General features: G+C 42.5%; 1 protein-coding gene across 2 annotated transcripts in view; it reads left to right on the top strand.

Moving 5' to 3' along the window:
- ERBB3 (erb-b2 receptor tyrosine kinase 3) overlaps nucleotides 1-13,882 on the top strand; it is a 119,412-nt gene extending 105,530 nt beyond the window's left edge. The window contains exons 20-29 of one of the 2 annotated variants that reach the window (XR_009153380.1): nucleotides 1,277-1,462; nucleotides 2,489-2,644; nucleotides 3,305-3,380; nucleotides 6,111-6,257; nucleotides 7,385-7,482; nucleotides 8,399-8,548; nucleotides 9,455-9,526; nucleotides 10,304-10,571; nucleotides 11,673-13,027; nucleotides 13,143-13,882. Coding sequence is in view for 1 of the 2 variants with exons in the window: in XM_058168536.1 (XP_058024519.1) it covers nucleotides 1,277-1,462; nucleotides 2,489-2,644; nucleotides 3,305-3,380; nucleotides 6,111-6,257; nucleotides 7,385-7,482; nucleotides 8,399-8,548; nucleotides 9,455-9,526; nucleotides 10,304-10,571; nucleotides 11,673-12,214 (1,695 nt within the window). In the remaining variant the exon portion in view is untranslated. Of the gene's footprint in view, nucleotides 1-1,276; nucleotides 1,463-2,488; nucleotides 2,645-3,304; nucleotides 3,381-6,110; nucleotides 6,258-7,384; nucleotides 7,483-8,398; nucleotides 8,549-9,454; nucleotides 9,527-10,303; nucleotides 10,572-11,672; nucleotides 13,068-13,142 lie in introns of those variants that run through there. The other variant, XM_058168536.1, reaches the window with a different exon arrangement.
- Nucleotides 13,883-17,470: the final 3,588 nt, after the last annotated feature.

Here is a 17,470-nt window from a genome sequence, read left to right as displayed (position 1 = left end):
GGGTGAACTTATCTAATGTTTCCGCCTCTTATTTTCTCTACAAGATGGGTTGAGCTGAGATGGGTTGGGCTGAGAGAGTTGACTGGTCCAAATTCACCCAGCCAGCTTTCATGCCTAAAGTGGAACTAGAATTCCTGGTTTCTAGGTCACCACTTTGGCCAATCTACCAACTGACTCCCAATATTTCAACTTCTTTTCATATCAGACTTTTGGGAATAGGACCATGATGGTCTGCCTGCCTGTAAAAACAAGGGGGAGTTTAGAGCATTTCTATATAGCCATTGGTTTCACTCCCTATCTCCCTTCAACTTTATTGTTACTTTTAGTTTATCTTGAGGATGTCTGTCCTCATTGATATTGTAAATGCAAATCTCCACTTGTAAATTTCCACTTGTAATCCAGGGTTAAGTCTCCTTCCTCTTCCAGCTGCATCCAAATCAAGAGCTAGGAGAACTCTAATGATCTCTTGGGACTGAAAAGCAGAGGGAGGGGGGAAGAGGCCATTGCCCTCTTTTCCCTATAAGGCAGTGAAAGTAGTGTGTCTGACCACAGGCAGGGCACAGTCTGTAACACCCTGGATTTCTGTAAAGGTGCCTTCCAAACATGCTGGTTCTATATATGCTGAATAGAAATTGGGAATTACAATCCTGACACATTTGTAGGGGGTCGGACTGAGGAAGGTTATAGTAAATTAAGTCATCTGTATGAAAGTCAAAATGCACAAGATATTTATTAGTATGTCTAATTTTTTGGAAGAGAACTGCTGCAGGGGTATGTAGAAGTCCATGGTATTGACAACAGATTGGGGCATGACGGACAAGACAGATCTTTGGCAAATTATGTCCAAATTAACCTATCCAGGTGCATTAAAATAACAAAACAAAACAAAAACTTGTAGATAATGCCAAGCATTAGCATTGCAAGAAGGATCCTTATCTGATGCTCTTTCATCATTGTTGCTTCATGATCCCCACCCTTTACCTCTGTGGAAGCTAGTATTAAAAACACAGGCTGACAGTCTGTTAGAAGCTTTCCTTGGCCACTGTTTGGAGGAGATGGCTAATCTCTTATATATGTATAGGCAGACTAAGGATATTGGGTTAGGTGGATGGGTGAATAGTGAAAAGACTGAAGCAAGCTGTGGCTAAGGAGTACCACTGTTGATTCCATATTCAATCCGCACTAGACTTTTTTTTTTTTCTTGGAACTTTCCCAGTTCCTGCCTTCACTTTCAGCTGCGATCAAAGCTTTACCATGATGCTTTTCTTTTGTGCAGCACATGCTAGCTATAGGTAGCCTGGATCACGCCTATATTGTCCGTCTCTTGGGCATCTGCATTGGTTCCCAGCTGCAACTTGTCACCCAGCTTCTACCATTGGGCTCCCTGCTGGAGTACGTTCGCAAAAACAGGGACGCCATTGGCCCTCAGCTGATGCTCAACTGGTGTGTCCAGATTGCCAAGGTAGGTTTTGTACAAGAACAGCTGGAATCCTTTTCCGGGTCAATTAGGATCTCCCATTGTTTGAGGGAAAGAATGCCTTCCATTCTACTTCTGGCATATCCTAATTGAGGAACTTGAGGAATCTTCTCTAGTGTAATATGAGCTATATATCAGGGCCACTTGCAGAATAGATGGACTACAAAACTTTAAGGATACAGGATATTTTGTAGAAGCACAATTACATTTTCACTGTCATAAGTGGAGTTGGAGAAACATTCCTGAAATATGTTTTTGTATTCCGTTTAACTTACCTTGCAGTTATGCGTGTGTACGAGGGTGTTGCTCTTGGTTGCTCTTTTGACTCATACAGGGCAGCTGCATGCCTAAACAGATCTAATCTAACGTGAACTAAGTGTACATCCTAAAAATGTTTAAGTTTTTTTTAATGATGTAATATATTTTTATAAGTTCCACAAATGTTCAACCTCCTTCAATTTTGCTCTTCCCCAACACATTCTTGAATGGCCCCACAGATGAGCGTTCTTATAGATCCTGGGATCTGCAGTCCTTTCAAAACTCACAATCTCGTGAAGAGATAGGGCATGAAATAAAATATTTGGTTTATATTAGGATGAGCTGAGCTAACATGTAAGGGCAAGGTTAGCATAGAATATGCTCAAACCATAATGAGTCCAACTGTCTTGAGCTTTGGAATACAGTCATTCATAAGAAGACTGATTTTATCATGCATGGTGGACTTATGAAAAAGCAAAAAACAAACAAACAACCAGATAGAAATGCATAGGTGATAGAAAGAATTCTAAAGTTTAATAATCAGCTGAAACCAGAACTGTTCTTACTGGAACTTAGGGATAACCAATTAAAAAAAAACTTATGGAAGTTTGGTTTTGTATATGGTAACTGCTTCAAGACTTCAATATGCATGAAGATGGAAAAGTAATGAAATACCTATAACACAGGAATGGGATGTAAAGATGATGGAATTCATGGAAATGGCAAAAATGATATCTCCTTCTTAATATTCAGGGTATGTACTATCTGGAAGAACATCGCATGGTACATCGCAACCTGGCTGCCCGTAATGTTTTGGTTAAATCCCCTAGTCAAGTACAAGTGGCAGATTTTGGCATTGCTGATTTGCTCTACCCAGATGATAAGAAATACTTCTACAATGAAATTAAGGTTAGTACCTGTTTCAGGGAAAGAGGGAAGGGAGGAAGGAAGGAAGGAAGGAAGGAAGGAAGGAAGGAAGGAAGGAAGGAAGGAAGGAAAAGGAAGAAAGAGAGAGAGAGAGAGAGAGAGTACATACATACATACATACATACATACATACATACAGTAGATGGATAGATGGATTTTTATGTGTGTGAGAGCACTTCTGAGTGTTTTGTGCCAATTTTAATACAACTGTAGATATTCCTGATTTCACCATCAGACATTGGGGAGAAAAGTCCATTATTTGTACTTCTGCACTTGGTCATTAAAACTGGAGCAAAGCTATCTTTATAATCCAAGTGGTGATTTTTGTTGCTCCACAAGCAGTCAGATGGGTCAGGACACTAACTGAATGGTGCCCTTCTCAACTCTTGGTTGGTTGGAAGAATCATGATTGAACACATGACATGTCAAGGTTTTATTGCCAAGGAGTTGTGAGCTACAATTCGACAAAAATATATCCTTTAAGATTTAAAGTACCACTTTATTTCAAAAGTTCCAAGGGAAAGGGAATCACATTCAGAGTGGCTCAACCGACGAAGAAATTTCTACCAGTGTATCCATGTATGCATATCTACAGGTAGATCAAATTTATTCTTAGAATTTTCCTTTCTTTATGTTTTTCAGACACCAATAAAGTGGATGGCATTAGAGAGTATACACTTCGGAAAATATACTCACCAAAGTGATGTGTGGAGTTATGGTATGTATCTGATTGTTCCATCTATTAAGTATTTGACTGCAGCTACTTAGTCTTTGTTATTGTTGTAAGTTTCCAGAAATCAAGACATTTTTAGGGATCCTTGGTGCTCTGATGATGTTACCTAGTTTGGTAATGAAACGTCTGCAAGAAAACAGTCAAGATCAGAAGGCACCAAGGACCCCTCAGTTCATCCATAAGCTACAAATATTTTACTCTTATTGGTACTTTTGTTTTACTTGATCTTGCGTAGTTATAGCTTGGTTTTCTTTCTTGGACTTCATATCCATCTCTAACGACAAAACAAGCATTTTAAGACAGAGAGACAAATTCCGGCTTTGAAATATTACATTTAAAGATTGGATGTAAAGATTTCAGCTGCAGAACTTTTCAAACTGAATTTTAAAATAAATGTGTTGAACTAAATTGTAGTGAATGCTATCAAATTGATTAGTTTAATCAAATTAGCTCAATCTGATGATTTTATTTACTTATTTTTATTTATTTAATTATAAAATTTATTTGCTGCCCATCTCATATCCAATGACTGGGCAGTTTACAACATAAAAACATTAGAAGACATTACAAATGACACCAGATAAATCATTAACCCAAGATGGAAAAGAGAGAGCCGGACTAGACATGGGGTGGGTGGGAGGGGGATTAAGTTTTCATTAGTCAACCACCTCCAGCATGAAGCTCCCCAATTGGATCCTGAAGCCATCTGGCAGAGTCAGATTTTAAGGCTTTTACGAAAAGTCAGGAGGTTGGGAGTCAATTTCACCTCAGGGAATAGAATGTTCCAGAGCAGGGGTCTCCAACCTTGGCAACTTTAAGACTTGTGGACTTCAACTCCCAGAAAGCTTTGCTGGCTGAGGAACTCTGGGAGTTGAAGTCCACAAGTCTTAAAGTTGCCAAGGTTGGAGACCCAGAGAGCAGGAGCCATGGCAGAGAAAGCTCTTCTCTTGGATCCCACTAGCCAAAATTCTTTGGCTGACAGGATTTGCAGTGTGCCTTCTCTGCCAGCAAGGGTGGGGCCGGCCAGTCCCATCAGGGTGAGACAAGTAGCCTGGATCCCATGCCATGTAGGGCTTTATAGGTGATGAGCGACACCTTGAATTGCACCCAGAAGCAAACAGGTAAACCAGTGCAGCTCGCAAAATAACATGGACCATTCTAGAGGCCCTAATAATTGCCCATGCCACCACCGCAGTCTGTGCCAGCTATAGCTTCCGAATGCTCTTCAGATTCCATGGTTTGAACTGACTCATGTTGTTGAATTATTTAAATCAGATCAAGGATGATTCCCAACAGCTATACTAGACCTGCCTTTATTATGCTTTAAGGTACTTTGAGATCTTTGACGAAGTGATCCTCCAGTAAGAACTCAGAGATACTCTAAAGATTTTTATCAGTAATAATCAGCTTAAGAACTGTGGAGTGCTTGTCCTCCTTCTGCATGGGGAAAAGGGATCTGTAGTCTGTAATTTTCCTCCTTCCAGGTCAAAACATGCAGTAAATGAGAAGAAAGCAGGAACAATCTGCCCACACTCTTGGCAACTGTTTTGGTCCCCCTGACAACATTCTTCTTGCTTTTTAGGAATCTTTGTGTTAGGTCAGGGATCTGCAAACTCGACTCTTTTAAGACTTGTGGACTTCAACTCCCAGAGTTCCTCAGCCAGCTTTGCTGAGATTTCTGGGAGTTGAAGTCCACAAGTCTTAAAAGAGTCAAGTTTGCAGACCCCTGTACTAGGTTATTAAGAGCGGCTGCTTGCTGAAATAGTGGTTCTCCACTCACGGGCAATACGGGTAGTCCTTGACTTACAACCACACTTCAGCCCAACATTTCTATTGCTAACATTTGTTAAGTGACTTTTGCCCCATTTTACGACCTTTCTTGCCACAGTTTGTAAGTGAATCATTGCAGTTGTTTAAGTTAGTAACACGGTTGTTAGGGGAATCTGACTTTGCTTGTCAGAAGGTCGCAGAAGGGAAGCTCACATGACCCTGGGACACTGTGACTGTCATAAATATGAGTCAGATGCCAAGCATTTGAGTTTGGATCACATGTCCATGGGGATGCTGCAATGGTTGTAAGTGTGAAAAACAGTCATCAGTCACTTTTTTCAGTGCTGTTGTAACTTTGAACAGTCACTAAGTGAACTATTGTAAGTCAAGGACTAACTGTAATCAACTCTGCTTCTGAGGTTGGGGAGTTCTTCTGGCTTAGACAGAAGAGACTGTCTACATCAGGGGTCTCCAACCTTGGCAACTTTAAGCTTTGCTGGCTGGGGGGTTCTGGGAGTAGAAGTCCGCCAGGCTTAAAGTTGCCAAGGTTGGAGACCCCTGGTCTGCACACAATGTTGGGTGCCAGGAGACTTTCTCCCTTCATGTTCTAAAGCAGAGGTCTCCAACCTTGGCAACTTTAAGACTTGTGGACTTCAACTCCCAGAGTTCCTCAGCCAGCAGAGCAAACCACAGCAAAGCTGGCTGAGGAATTCTTAAAGTCTTAAAAAAAAAAAAAAAAAAAAAAAAAGTTGCCAACGTTGGAGACCCCTGTTCTAAAGTTTAAAAAGGCTTTCTAACCTAGGGGTTCCAATGGATAGATTCCAGGAGAGTTGTGAACGTAGATGGAAAAAATTAAAACTCTATTTACTCATAATTACAGGTAGCTGTTCAGCTAACCATGCAACATCTACTTTGACTTATCCACTCACATTTTCACCCTAACAGGAGTTACATTGTGGGAGATGATGACTTTTGGAGGCGAACCTTATGCTGGAATCCACCTTTCAGAAGTTCCTGACCTACTGGAAAAGGGAGAACGCCTTTCACAACCTCAGATCTGCACCATTGATGTCTACATGGTGATGGTAAAATGTATGTATACATATTTTTTATACTCTTGCTTCTCTAATACCTTCTAAAATAGGGGTTTCAAACTGGCAGCTTGTGGACCAGATGTGTCACATGCAGGCCACGCCCACCCTGGCTCCACAAAGGCAAAAAAAAATTCATGATATTTTGTGATACATCACATGACATGATCAAGTTTGACACCCGTGTTCAAAAATAACATTTTTTTCATTAATTAATCAAGAAACCACAGGTTTTATGATATTACCCTAAACCCACGGTGGAGATCTATGGCCCTTTTGCCCAAAAGTGCTTTTTTCAAGAGGCAACTGGACTTTCTGGTTTTTCTTTGAAGATGTTTCGCTTCTCATCCAAGAAGTTTCCTCAGCTCTGGGACAATCATGACCTGGATGACTGAGAATCTCCATAGACATATGGCCTTTTTATGACCTGTGGAGTTCAGCTCCCAGAATTCTTGAGCCAGCATTGAAGTTCACAAGTCATAAAGGGGCCATAGTTCCCCCACCTCTGTCCTAAACTATAAGACAGTGATGGCGAATCTTTTTGCCATCACGTGCCAAAAGTGGGGAGAGAGCAGGGGGGGTCGTGCGCATGCCCACACTCATAATTGTATGCGCCCCACCCCCTCGCATGCGCACATAACAACCCCGCTGTGCTTCGCCCCCGCTTTTGGCCCGGTGGGCCCAGTAGGTCCGTTTTTTGCTCTCCTCAGGCTCCAGAGACTTTCTCAGAGCCTTGGGAGGACTAAAACGGCCTCCATCCCCACCGAGATCTTCTGGAGGCCAGAAAAGGCCCATTTGCCAACTTCCTGTGAGACCAGAAGTTGGCAAGCAGGCCATTTTCAGCCTCCCCAGCCTCATAGAAAGGCTCTGGAGCCTGAGGAGAGTGAAAAACGGGCCTTCCGGTTCCACTGGAAGTTGGCAAATGGGCTGTTTTTGGCCTCCAGAGGGCCTCCGGGGGGGGGGGGCGTTTTTGCCCCCAGGGTCCTAGAAAGCTGAGGTCGCGTGCCCACCAATATGGCTACGTGTGTCACCTGTGGCACACGTGCCATAGCTTCCCCATCACGGCTATAGGAGATGTGGTATTTGGTGCTTATTTGAATTTTTTAAAAATCTTTTCTAACCTTACAGGCTGGATGATTGATGAGAACATTCGTCCCACCTTCAAAGAACTAGCCAATGAGTTCACACGAATGGCCCGTGACCCTCCTCGCTACCTGGTGATTAAGGTCAGTTGTTGCTGACTTCCTTTCCCAGCTGAAGTTACACATTAAACCAATGGGGGCCTTAAAGGTGTTAAATTCTGAACAGTTTGGTTAAGCATGTGTTTGTTATATCCGTGAGATGCCCTCATGCTTTTCTTCTGCAGTCCTAGTTGGTCAGTAGATACATCCTGCTTATTAGACAGGACCTGGTCATGTTTCACTTTTCCAAGATAGGCAAATGGAAAGATAGTTTGTGTGAGATGTAGGCAGGAGTTTGGGTGTGGCGTGCTGGGGCTTATAAAAAAATAAAACCCTTCCTTAAAGAAAATACATTGTTGCATAATAAAACATTTCCTAGTTCCTTACCAGAAAGTGACTATGTTCCATTAATCAGAACAGTCTCCTAAGTTCTCATCTCATAGCTGAGCCCTTAGGCATGGCATGAGAGGCCTTTAAAATCCCAAGGCTCACCATGGAACCTGCTTGAAACACAGGTGTGATTCCATAATATATTGCTTGATATAGTAAGATAGGGGTATTGAACTCACGGAGTCATGTTGTCGTCACGTGACGTATCGCGACTCCCCCCCCCCCGTTTGCTAAATTGAGGTAGGTTTGGCCAGTGCGAGACGCATCTGGCCTGCGGGCTGCAAGCTTGACACCTGTTAGTAAGAGAAAAGATAATTTTGGTTGCAGTTCATCCCTATGCAGTTTGGATCTTCTCTCTCATCATGCCTGGATGTTACAGAAACCAAGACCTGAAGGGAGCGTGGAATGGACTTCCAGGATAACTGGAGGCCTATTCCTTCCCTTTCTTCAGTTCCACACTCTTATCCTGAGATGAAATGTTCTGCTCAGTGATGTTTAATGACAATCCTCAGCCAGCTGTATTAAGAGGTTTGAAATAATGTTAAAAGGCAATGCTTGGCTTTCCCCACAGAGAGAAAGCGGGACACTATCTCCAGTAGAGCCACCTTCACTCAGCGAAAAGGAGTTAGATGAGATGGAGACACTGGAGATGGAATCCGAGTTGGAGGAGGAGGAACTTCACAATCTTTTTGCCTCGCGGCAGTGGGTGGACTCCATGCGGGTAAGAAAGTTCCGCTTACCATAGTCTGTGTGACCCTGCTCCTTATGGCTACTTTAGAACGGAAATTTGGGGCCGAAGCTCTAGAATGATTTATTAGATTTACACTTAGACTATCACAAATGTATATCCGTACTGTTTGGGACAAGTGAGATTTCTGATGTTGGGCGATTAATTAGAGGACCACGCCAGAAGGCTCTGTTTTACTTGGGAGAACACTGGCTTTTCAGTGTTCTGCTGCTGTATCTCAGGGGTCCCCAATGCCCAGTCCTTGGGCTGCCACCTGTCCGCGGCATGCCAGAAACTGGTCCATGCAAACAAGCAAAACTCCATCCACGGGATGCAAGCAGCACATGAAACCACGCCCCCTCCAGTCTTTGGAATAAACTGTCTCAATGGAATGGGTCCCTGGTGCCCAAAAGGTTGGGGGCTGCTGCTCTAGCTGATTGAAAGAGGCTTTGCTTTCAGTACTATCTTATTAGAGTCACAGTGCTTAGAATGCAGTATTGCCGGCTAATTCTGCCGACTGCCAGGAATTCGATCCTCATCAGCTCAAGGGTGACTCAGCCTTCCATCCTTCCGAGATCGGCAAAATGAGGTTCCAGATTGTTGGGGGCAATATGCTGATTGTGGTTGAAGTCCACAAGTCTTAAAGGGACCAAGGTTGGAGACCCCTGAACTAGAGTTTGGTAGTTGCATTCCTCAGGGGAGAATGTACAGATGTAGGATTAAGATGCATTTGTAAACAAAGGTTAACAAATGTTAATTCTTGTCTCATTATATGATATTATAATTGAAAACTTTCATTGAAGGCAAAATAAAGCCATTCTATGTATATATTAAGGAGGGGTGGGGAAACAATTGATATTCAACACTGGGTGTTTCTTTTTTCAAACAAATCTACTCCAGCCTCCAAATCTTCTGAACTCCTCTGCTGGATACATCCCCATGAATCAAAGCAGCCTCAGTGGAAGTCGGCAGGTACGGATTTCTTCTAAGTTTGTACAGAGGAAAAAAGCTGGAGTATAATAAGCCACTATAGGTCCACCACTAGTATGAGAGGGAGAGAGGCAGTGAATTAGGAGGGTGTTGTTAGTGGGTGGTGGGAAAAGGGAAAACCTTAATGCCCTTTAGAAAATTTATTTTCACTTTTCCTAATGCATCTCCAAGTGAGTCGCACTATTATTTTCAGACAGTGCAAGTATTGGGTTATGCTAAATATGGGAGCTGTGCTCCAAAATATCTGGATTGTGTCAGGTTGGAGAATGCTACGTTAGAAGGTTCTGGTGTCTGCTATTAAAGAAGCTCAGGTAGAGACCTTCCAGATAAAGGCTATCCCCCTTTGGCCATTCTTCATAATTTGTGACTTCCGAATGTCATTAGCCATGTATTTGTACATATTTAGGCCCTTGACAAATTTCCTGATTTTTACTTTTCTGAGCTTCTGATGGACTACCATTGACAACCAGCTGTCTTGGCCTTCTTGGGTAGTTCCAAATTGGACGGGTCTACTGTAGAGCACAACTGAATGACTCTGTATGTTTAAACATTGGGACAGTGTTGTCCAGCCTAGATATCCTCTGGATGTGTGGAATTCAACTCCTTGAATTCTCATCCGTGACAAAGCGGGCTGTAGAATTTTGGAAATAGTCATTTGTAGGGTATCATTACCGCTTCTAGTGATCAGAGAAAATGGGAGCCTTCCAGGCTTCAGTATATCTTTATCATTACCTGATTTCTGACTCCTTTTGGATCCAGGGTATGGGACTCGGCTCCCGGCAGACTTTGCGGATAAGGCAGGAGTCAATGGGCCGTACTATATCGGAGTCCTCTGAAGGACGAGGCACAACCTCGGATTACGACCTCACAGAGGATCTGTCACTGTCCGGAAGCTTATGCCGCAGCCTGCAATCCCGGGGAGACAGCGCTTACCTCTCTCAGCGGGAAAGTCTCATGCTGCCCGTTGGCAATGTGGACGGAGAGGAGGATGCCAACGGCTATGTTATGCCAGATCGAAATGGCAGAGGTAAGAGCAGCATTGAAATGCTTCCCCTGCAGGGAAATGAGATGTAGTTTGTGCCCTTCTCCTCTAGAAAGAATTGGATGTACCCATACCATGATGGAGAAATCAAGGTTATTATCAGATCTGCCCTATAGGCATAGCCTTGGCTCTCTTTTCACCCTGACTTGCTCCAGTTGTTGGCCAATAATTGGCCCTAGCTTATAACTTTGACTTACTTACTCTGAAGTGAAGACAGCCACACTGAAATAGAATAAACAAAAGCTATGATTCAGGGCAATTGCTATTTATTTCCTCCTCCTCCCCGCCCCCCCTTTCTTCTCCTCATAGCAATGGAATTATCCCAGATTTTGAAACTGGCATGGCCCTATAATGGAGTTGCAGGTACAGCTTCCATGATCTCTCATTCTGTGTAGTCAACACAAGTTTTGAAACATTGCACCTGAGGTTGTTATTTCTCACCTTAACCCTTGGAATATGGAAGAGTCAATATAAGTGTAACCCTACCTGCTTTCACACAAAGCAACACTAGATGGTCTCCATAGACTCTTTCTTCCCCACCTCTTCCATTGTTCCTAGAAGCAGAATGGACTACTGTGCTGAATTCACTTGCTGCACAGATGTATCCCAATTTCAGGGGGATTCTTGTCTCAACCTTAGCAATGGTTGTTTCTTGTTCTAGGTCAGGGATCTGCAAACTTGGCTCTTTTAAGACTTGTGGACTTTTTTTTTTTTTGGTTTACATTTATATCCCGCCCTTCTCCGAAGACTCAGGGCGGCTTACAGTGTATAAGGCAATAGTCTCATTCTATTTGTATATTTTTACAAAGTCAACTTATTGCCCCCCCAACAATCTGGGTCCTCATTTTACCTACCTTATAAAGGATGGAAGGCTGAGTCAACCTTGGGCCGGGCTTGAACCTGCAGTAATTGCAGGCTACTGTGTTCTAATAACAGGCTGTAACAGCCTGAGCTATTCCGGCCCGGCCAGCCAACTCTGGGAATTGAAGTCCACAAGTCTTAAAAGAACCAAGTTTGAAGACCCCTGGTCTAGGTGACCACAAAATGACAAAACCTTAGTCTTCTTTTGTCTTTTTTTTTGTACAGAGCGCGCTGCTGGCATTACCGCTTCGCTGATGCGTGGCTCCATCCCTGTCCACGAAGTGGAGGAAGAGTATGAGTACATGAACCGGCGTACTCCGCAATCCTCACAACCCCGGCCAGCCTCTTTGGAAGAGCTTGGCTATGAGTATATGGATCTTGGCTCAGAGCTGAGTGCCTCTTTGGGCAGTGTGCCAAGCTCCCAACTAACTACACCTTGCAGGGAGGATGAAGACGAGGAAGAGGACTACGAGTATATGAACAAACAGCCCAAACTTAGCAAGTCCCTGAGTAGCATCCGCAGTTCTCAGGGAGACTATACCGATATGGATTCTGGCATCACCCAGAGCTCCCCAGATGAGCAGGGATATGAGGAAATGGGTGCTGTGTTGCCCCCAGTCCAGTATCTTGGCTGCCAGAGTCCACCCTGTCCCAAGAACGGTTTCATGAAACCCTTGCGCACACTGGACTCCTCAGATTGTGCCTTCGATAATCCGGATTACTGGCACAGCCGGATGTTCAGCAAAGTTGATGCTCAGAGGACATAGCTGGGGGCGGGAAGCTTTCTCTGACTTCACGGGTAGCTAAAAAACCCTTTAACGCAATCACACTTTATGGTGATTGTGAACTGCAAAGGCAAACCTTCTATTCATCTGCAAAGCCTCTATGATGTTGACCATAGTTAGCAAACGTATCTAGACGGCTGATGAGCTTCTGAAGAACAACTGCATTGCAGTTTTCCCCGTCTTGCACTGTGGATCAACAGCTGTCTTCAGTTGGGTCTCTTCGGTTCGAAGGCTCTGGACCCGCAAGGCAAATAGGACCAGTTGAGGAAGCACAGTTCATACTGGAATCCGTTCCTGTTATGCAAACGGAGGGATGCCTACTTTCGCAGTGTAGGGGTTTGGAAGAGACTTGCTAACAGCTGCTCCAAACCAAAGTGCTCTGACCACAGATGGACGACACTGGAAGCAGCTCAGATAAAGCCAGCCCTCTAGGCTGCCGAGGGAAGACTTGCGCTCTGTGACAACCCTCTGTCCTTTACAAGCAGAGGGGCCTTAATCGTGAACCAAGCATGTGCTGAGCCTTATTGTTGGCCATAAGGCTGAAGGGACAAACTTCTTGAGAAAAAGGAGGCCGACCCTTGTTATATATTCCTCTAGTAATATGTATAACAGTAGAGGAGTTGATTAATCCTCAGGGTGGATATGAAGGATAATGGTACTTTTTCTCTCAGAACTTGTGACAAGCAACCTCACTGAAGAAGCCAATATGCCCATGTGTGGGCTACGAGATGACTAGGTTTTTGCTCCTACCTCTCAATAAGACCTTAGGCACTCTTGGTTCTGTCTATGTCAGAGGTCTCCAACCTTGGCAACTTTAAGCCTGGCGGACTTCAACTCCCAGAATCCCCCAGCCAGCAAAGCTGGCTGGGGATTCTGGGAGTTGAAATCCGCCAGGCTTAAAGTTGCCAAGGTTGGAGACCTCTGGTCTATGTCATGCTGTTTTGCTGTTAGGAATCCCCATGTCACAATGAGAAGAGTGGATATGAACAAAGCCTGAACATGCAGGAGGCCAATTTCCACTCTAGGCATTTAGATGTTCACGATTACAAGCAACTTGAAATATTCTTCTTTCTTGATTGTGGACGATTCAGCAATAATCTCCAATACTTCCAAACCACAAGCAGTCGGGAGAGAGTGCCAACCCTGTTATAAGGAAGTGGGGGGAAGGAATCTTTCTATGGCCCTATGCAGAAGATGCCAGAGGCAGAGCCTTTTTTTTTTTTAAAGCAATAAGTTTTATATTTCCTCCTTTTCTAGAATGGAATACAGGGATGTTTGTCAGATTAGGGACCAAGGAAAGAGACCAGCAGCAACTTAATCCTTGCTACAAAAAAAATGGATAACACGAGGGAGGTCTCCTTATTCCTGAAGTTAACTAATGTACTTTTGTTTGAAAGGGCATAAAAGCACACTGAGCTTTACGGCATTATTACAATTCTTTTGAGTCAAGCTCATTTATACAAGAGCATGATATGGGAACAATTTCCCCCCCTTTTCTCACCATCACTCCTCCCTATCCTGAGGGCTTATTACAGAATATACAACCTTGACATAACTCAGGTGTTCCGGATTCCACCAAATAAAGAGGCAGTTAGAAAAAGCAAAATTCCATCCCAATTTGGGAGAGGCAAAGGCTGTGATTTGCTTTTTTTTTAAAACAAAACAAAAAAAACCCCTTGATGATGGCTTCCGCACAGTTTCAACAGCATGTTCCTCTCTTCTGTAATTGATCACTATTGTAGCCTAGTGCAGAATTTACCATGCAGCATTGTTATAGTCAGAGCAATTAACCATACTGTTTTGGAGCCATACTGCTGGTCTCTGGGTACTATTTGGAATTGCCAATGTCTGAGTAAAATGTCAGTGGATATTTCAGAAAACATATGTGTGTGTGTGCATGTAATCAGTCTGCTTTGATAGTTGCCAGCCAAGCTATTCCCCCCCACCAATCACATTGAGTGAAGAAAAAAAAAATAAGACTGCGTGATATAAAAGGAAATTTGATTATTTGTCCACGAGAGCCAGGTTGCAACCATAATGGTGTATTTTCAAGCGTACATTCTTAAATTGATGGCTGAATTCGGTTGGATTTAAACTGACCTTGAGTTTCAAGGGATTCTGGGCCGTTAGTGATATTTTGCTACTGCTGATTTTGAGAAACACAAAATGCTGATTGAACAAATCAGTTCTGTTCCTGCCCAGATCAGAATTCCTTAAGGTATAGTCATACCTGAAGGGTTGTAAACCGCCCAATTCATTCTAGCTCCTGCCAATTAGAAATGCTAAAGAGCCATAGAAGAGAAGGATGCTACGGGTGCTAGTAGGCTGCCCTCTAGTGAGTAAACTGCATAAAATATCTTGCTTTGTGACTGGACTGAGAGAGAAATTTATTGAAACGAAATCTTTGAGGAAATGGGAGATATAAATTTGTTTTCCTTGTTCGTTAAACAAACACAGCTTTTCGCATTCCTTCTGCCCTCCGTAGCAAAACGAATCTGGGTAAAAGCAAAATAATGGAGTAAACCCAGATGAACAGAGCAGAATTTACTTCTGACAAACAAACATAGATTTGCTATATTCTAAAATCAAAATACACCAGTGCTGTGTGTAATTGCAAAAAAATTCTTGGCTTGATTTTTGAGCCAGGAAGTTTTTTTTCAGCTCTTTTTCCAAAGCTGCTTTCTATTCTTCCAGAAGATCACAGGCCTCTAGACCAGATGCTCATTAGAAATATTTTTAAATTTTGATTAGTGCATGTCCCTTCAAGAAACCCCCCCCCCCCGAATCCAGTGAATTTTGAAGGAAAAATTCCCATAAAACAAAACCGAAATTAGAAAAGCAATTTTAACAAGTTCTGGTTTTGGATGATTTGGGCCTGGATACCTGCAAGCGTAAAGAAGCAAAAATCAAGATAATATTCTTGTAGACACAGGTATGCTAAAATTTGATGTAATTCCTATTTTTTCCCTAGAGTTTTCCCAGGAGTGCAAAGTCTGCTTTTTTTCAGATCGGCTGAATGTTGATCCATTGGTTGTGACAGGAATTGAGCGGTTCCCGAGCCTGAGGTTTTGGGCTGATAGAGAGTGACTGCCTGAGGTGGGACTAGAACTCAGTTTTCTGGTCTTGGTGCCTCGTGACTAGAACAAAGTGGCTCTCTGTATATTAGCATAAACCGATATGTTACTGTTTGGATTTCCAGACTGTCTCCAAAGGCTGCAATCCAATTTTTTTTTTTTTGTTCCAGAATATCCCTGGCAAAAAACCAAATTGTTTGATGTGCACTACTTATACTTACAATAGAGATCATTATGAAGAAACATCAGCTAAAGCTTTCATAGCATAAAAATAAATAGTGGCTAGGGTCAGTGCTCTTCTATGCTTTGTTTAACAAGCCCCAATTGACTGGGTTCACTCATACGAACCCCAAATTAGGCAAACAATATTATTATTTAGCATGAAGGATGATCCCCAGTTACTATCATCATCACTTCGCTACAGATCAAATCCTTAACTGAATGAAGAACTACGTAGGCTACTTTCAAATCTAGCAAATCTATGAGACTTTCACCCCTGAGATTTCTTTTATCCATATTGGGGTTGACGTTGAGAGGAAAAAAGCCTTCCCAATTGTTAGTCCTCCCTTCACTTATAGCATTTACTTATCACATTTCCTGAAATGCTATATTTTATTTTGTGCAGCCCTACAACCATAGTTTTGGCACATTTATTTGATTTTAATGGTTTTATTTGTAGGAAAGAAATTTGACCCACCCTCACTTTAAGGAGAAAGGAGAGTTAAAATAAAGGGATCCATGATGCTGGGATTTTGAAGTGAAGGTGCGCTAATCCCTACACTTCTCTTCAGATGCTGTTGTTTTTCTCTTCAGTTATGCATCAGTGCCATATAAACAACAGCCAACATCAGAGATGAGGCTTTCATTGAGGTACATGTAGATACCAATTGTTTCAGGCTATGGCAAAAATAAAAACATGAAAGCAACTCATTGAATTGTTTTAGAACAATTGTTTTTGTAGGATAAAAGTGCCACTTTTAATGTTTTCCTATTCTGTATATTGTTTGTCATAAAACTCATGTTGAATTTCTGCCTTGCTTTGTAACTGGTGAAATGAAGGTTTTTGTCTTTTTTTTATTTTAAACCAAATTGGAAGGAATCCAAATGTTGGCACACTTTGAATCGCTCAGTACAATGTTCCAGCTTCAGAATAACAAGGAATAATAGTGTTGTTTTAAAAGCAAGCAAACAGACAAACAGATATGCACTGTCTCTATTGTCACAGGCTATGATGATGGGAGCCCTCTCCTGTGCCAAGATGGAAGCAACTTGCAAGAATAGAAACAGGCCCGGGTCACATGCGGAGTTATGTATAGAAGGATTTACAGGGCACCACAACTTTCTGCTTCCCTATCAAAGCAGTGCTGATTCAAAAAGCTGAATCTAACAAGGTGATAGATTTCCAAGGTTTGGGAGCCCCGATTACTGTGATTTCACTGGGAGCTGAATATGAATTATTACATATATATTCAGACTTAGAGGCCTATTTCTTGCCGGGCAAGGACTACACATTTAACCATTTTCAAAGAAAGGATGGTTTTCCAGACAGAGGTACTTCCTGTTGCTGAAGGCCTTACAGAAGTTTGTATGTATGTGTGTGTGTGTGTGTGTTTAATACAAATATCAATAAAGCACAAAGTTTGTATCTGTGTCTGTTGATGAAAATTAGTAGGGGATGGCAGAGGTAATTTTATTTAACGCTCCTCATGATAATGTATTTCAAGGATTGGTGGTATCCTTCCTCTATGTTATTTGAGTAATAATGAGCTGAGAAGTTAAGTGTGGACGTTTGATGCTTGACAGGCATGATGCCCTCCTTGGGGTGGGGGGTTGCTGCAAAACAAAGACTGTTTTTTACACTAAGCAATGAAAGACAGCTTTCCTCATCATTGCAATTTGCATTGGAGGAAAAAACTATTGACTTTCTGCCAACAGAAGAGCTTTAAAAAGAAGCAAACTGATTGGGAGGACTAGATCTCTATATTACAGGACATCATGATTTGCCTGAGCCCTGATTAGTGGTTTAAGCCACAAAATCTGAGTTCACTCATGCCATAAACCATAGTTTACAAGCTGCAGTGGTTAGTGTCATTTAATCTGTAGAATCAAACCTAGACAAACTATGTGACTTAATACAGTTTGTGAACCCAACCGATGATCGCAA

This window comes from Ahaetulla prasina, chromosome 2 (assembly GCF_028640845.1).
Source record: "Ahaetulla prasina isolate Xishuangbanna chromosome 2, ASM2864084v1, whole genome shotgun sequence".
In the NCBI taxonomy this organism is placed as follows: Eukaryota; Metazoa; Chordata; class Lepidosauria; order Squamata; family Colubridae; genus Ahaetulla; species Ahaetulla prasina.
Note: the sequence above shows the minus strand (reverse complement) of the source record. Positions and strands in the feature narration are given on the sequence as shown.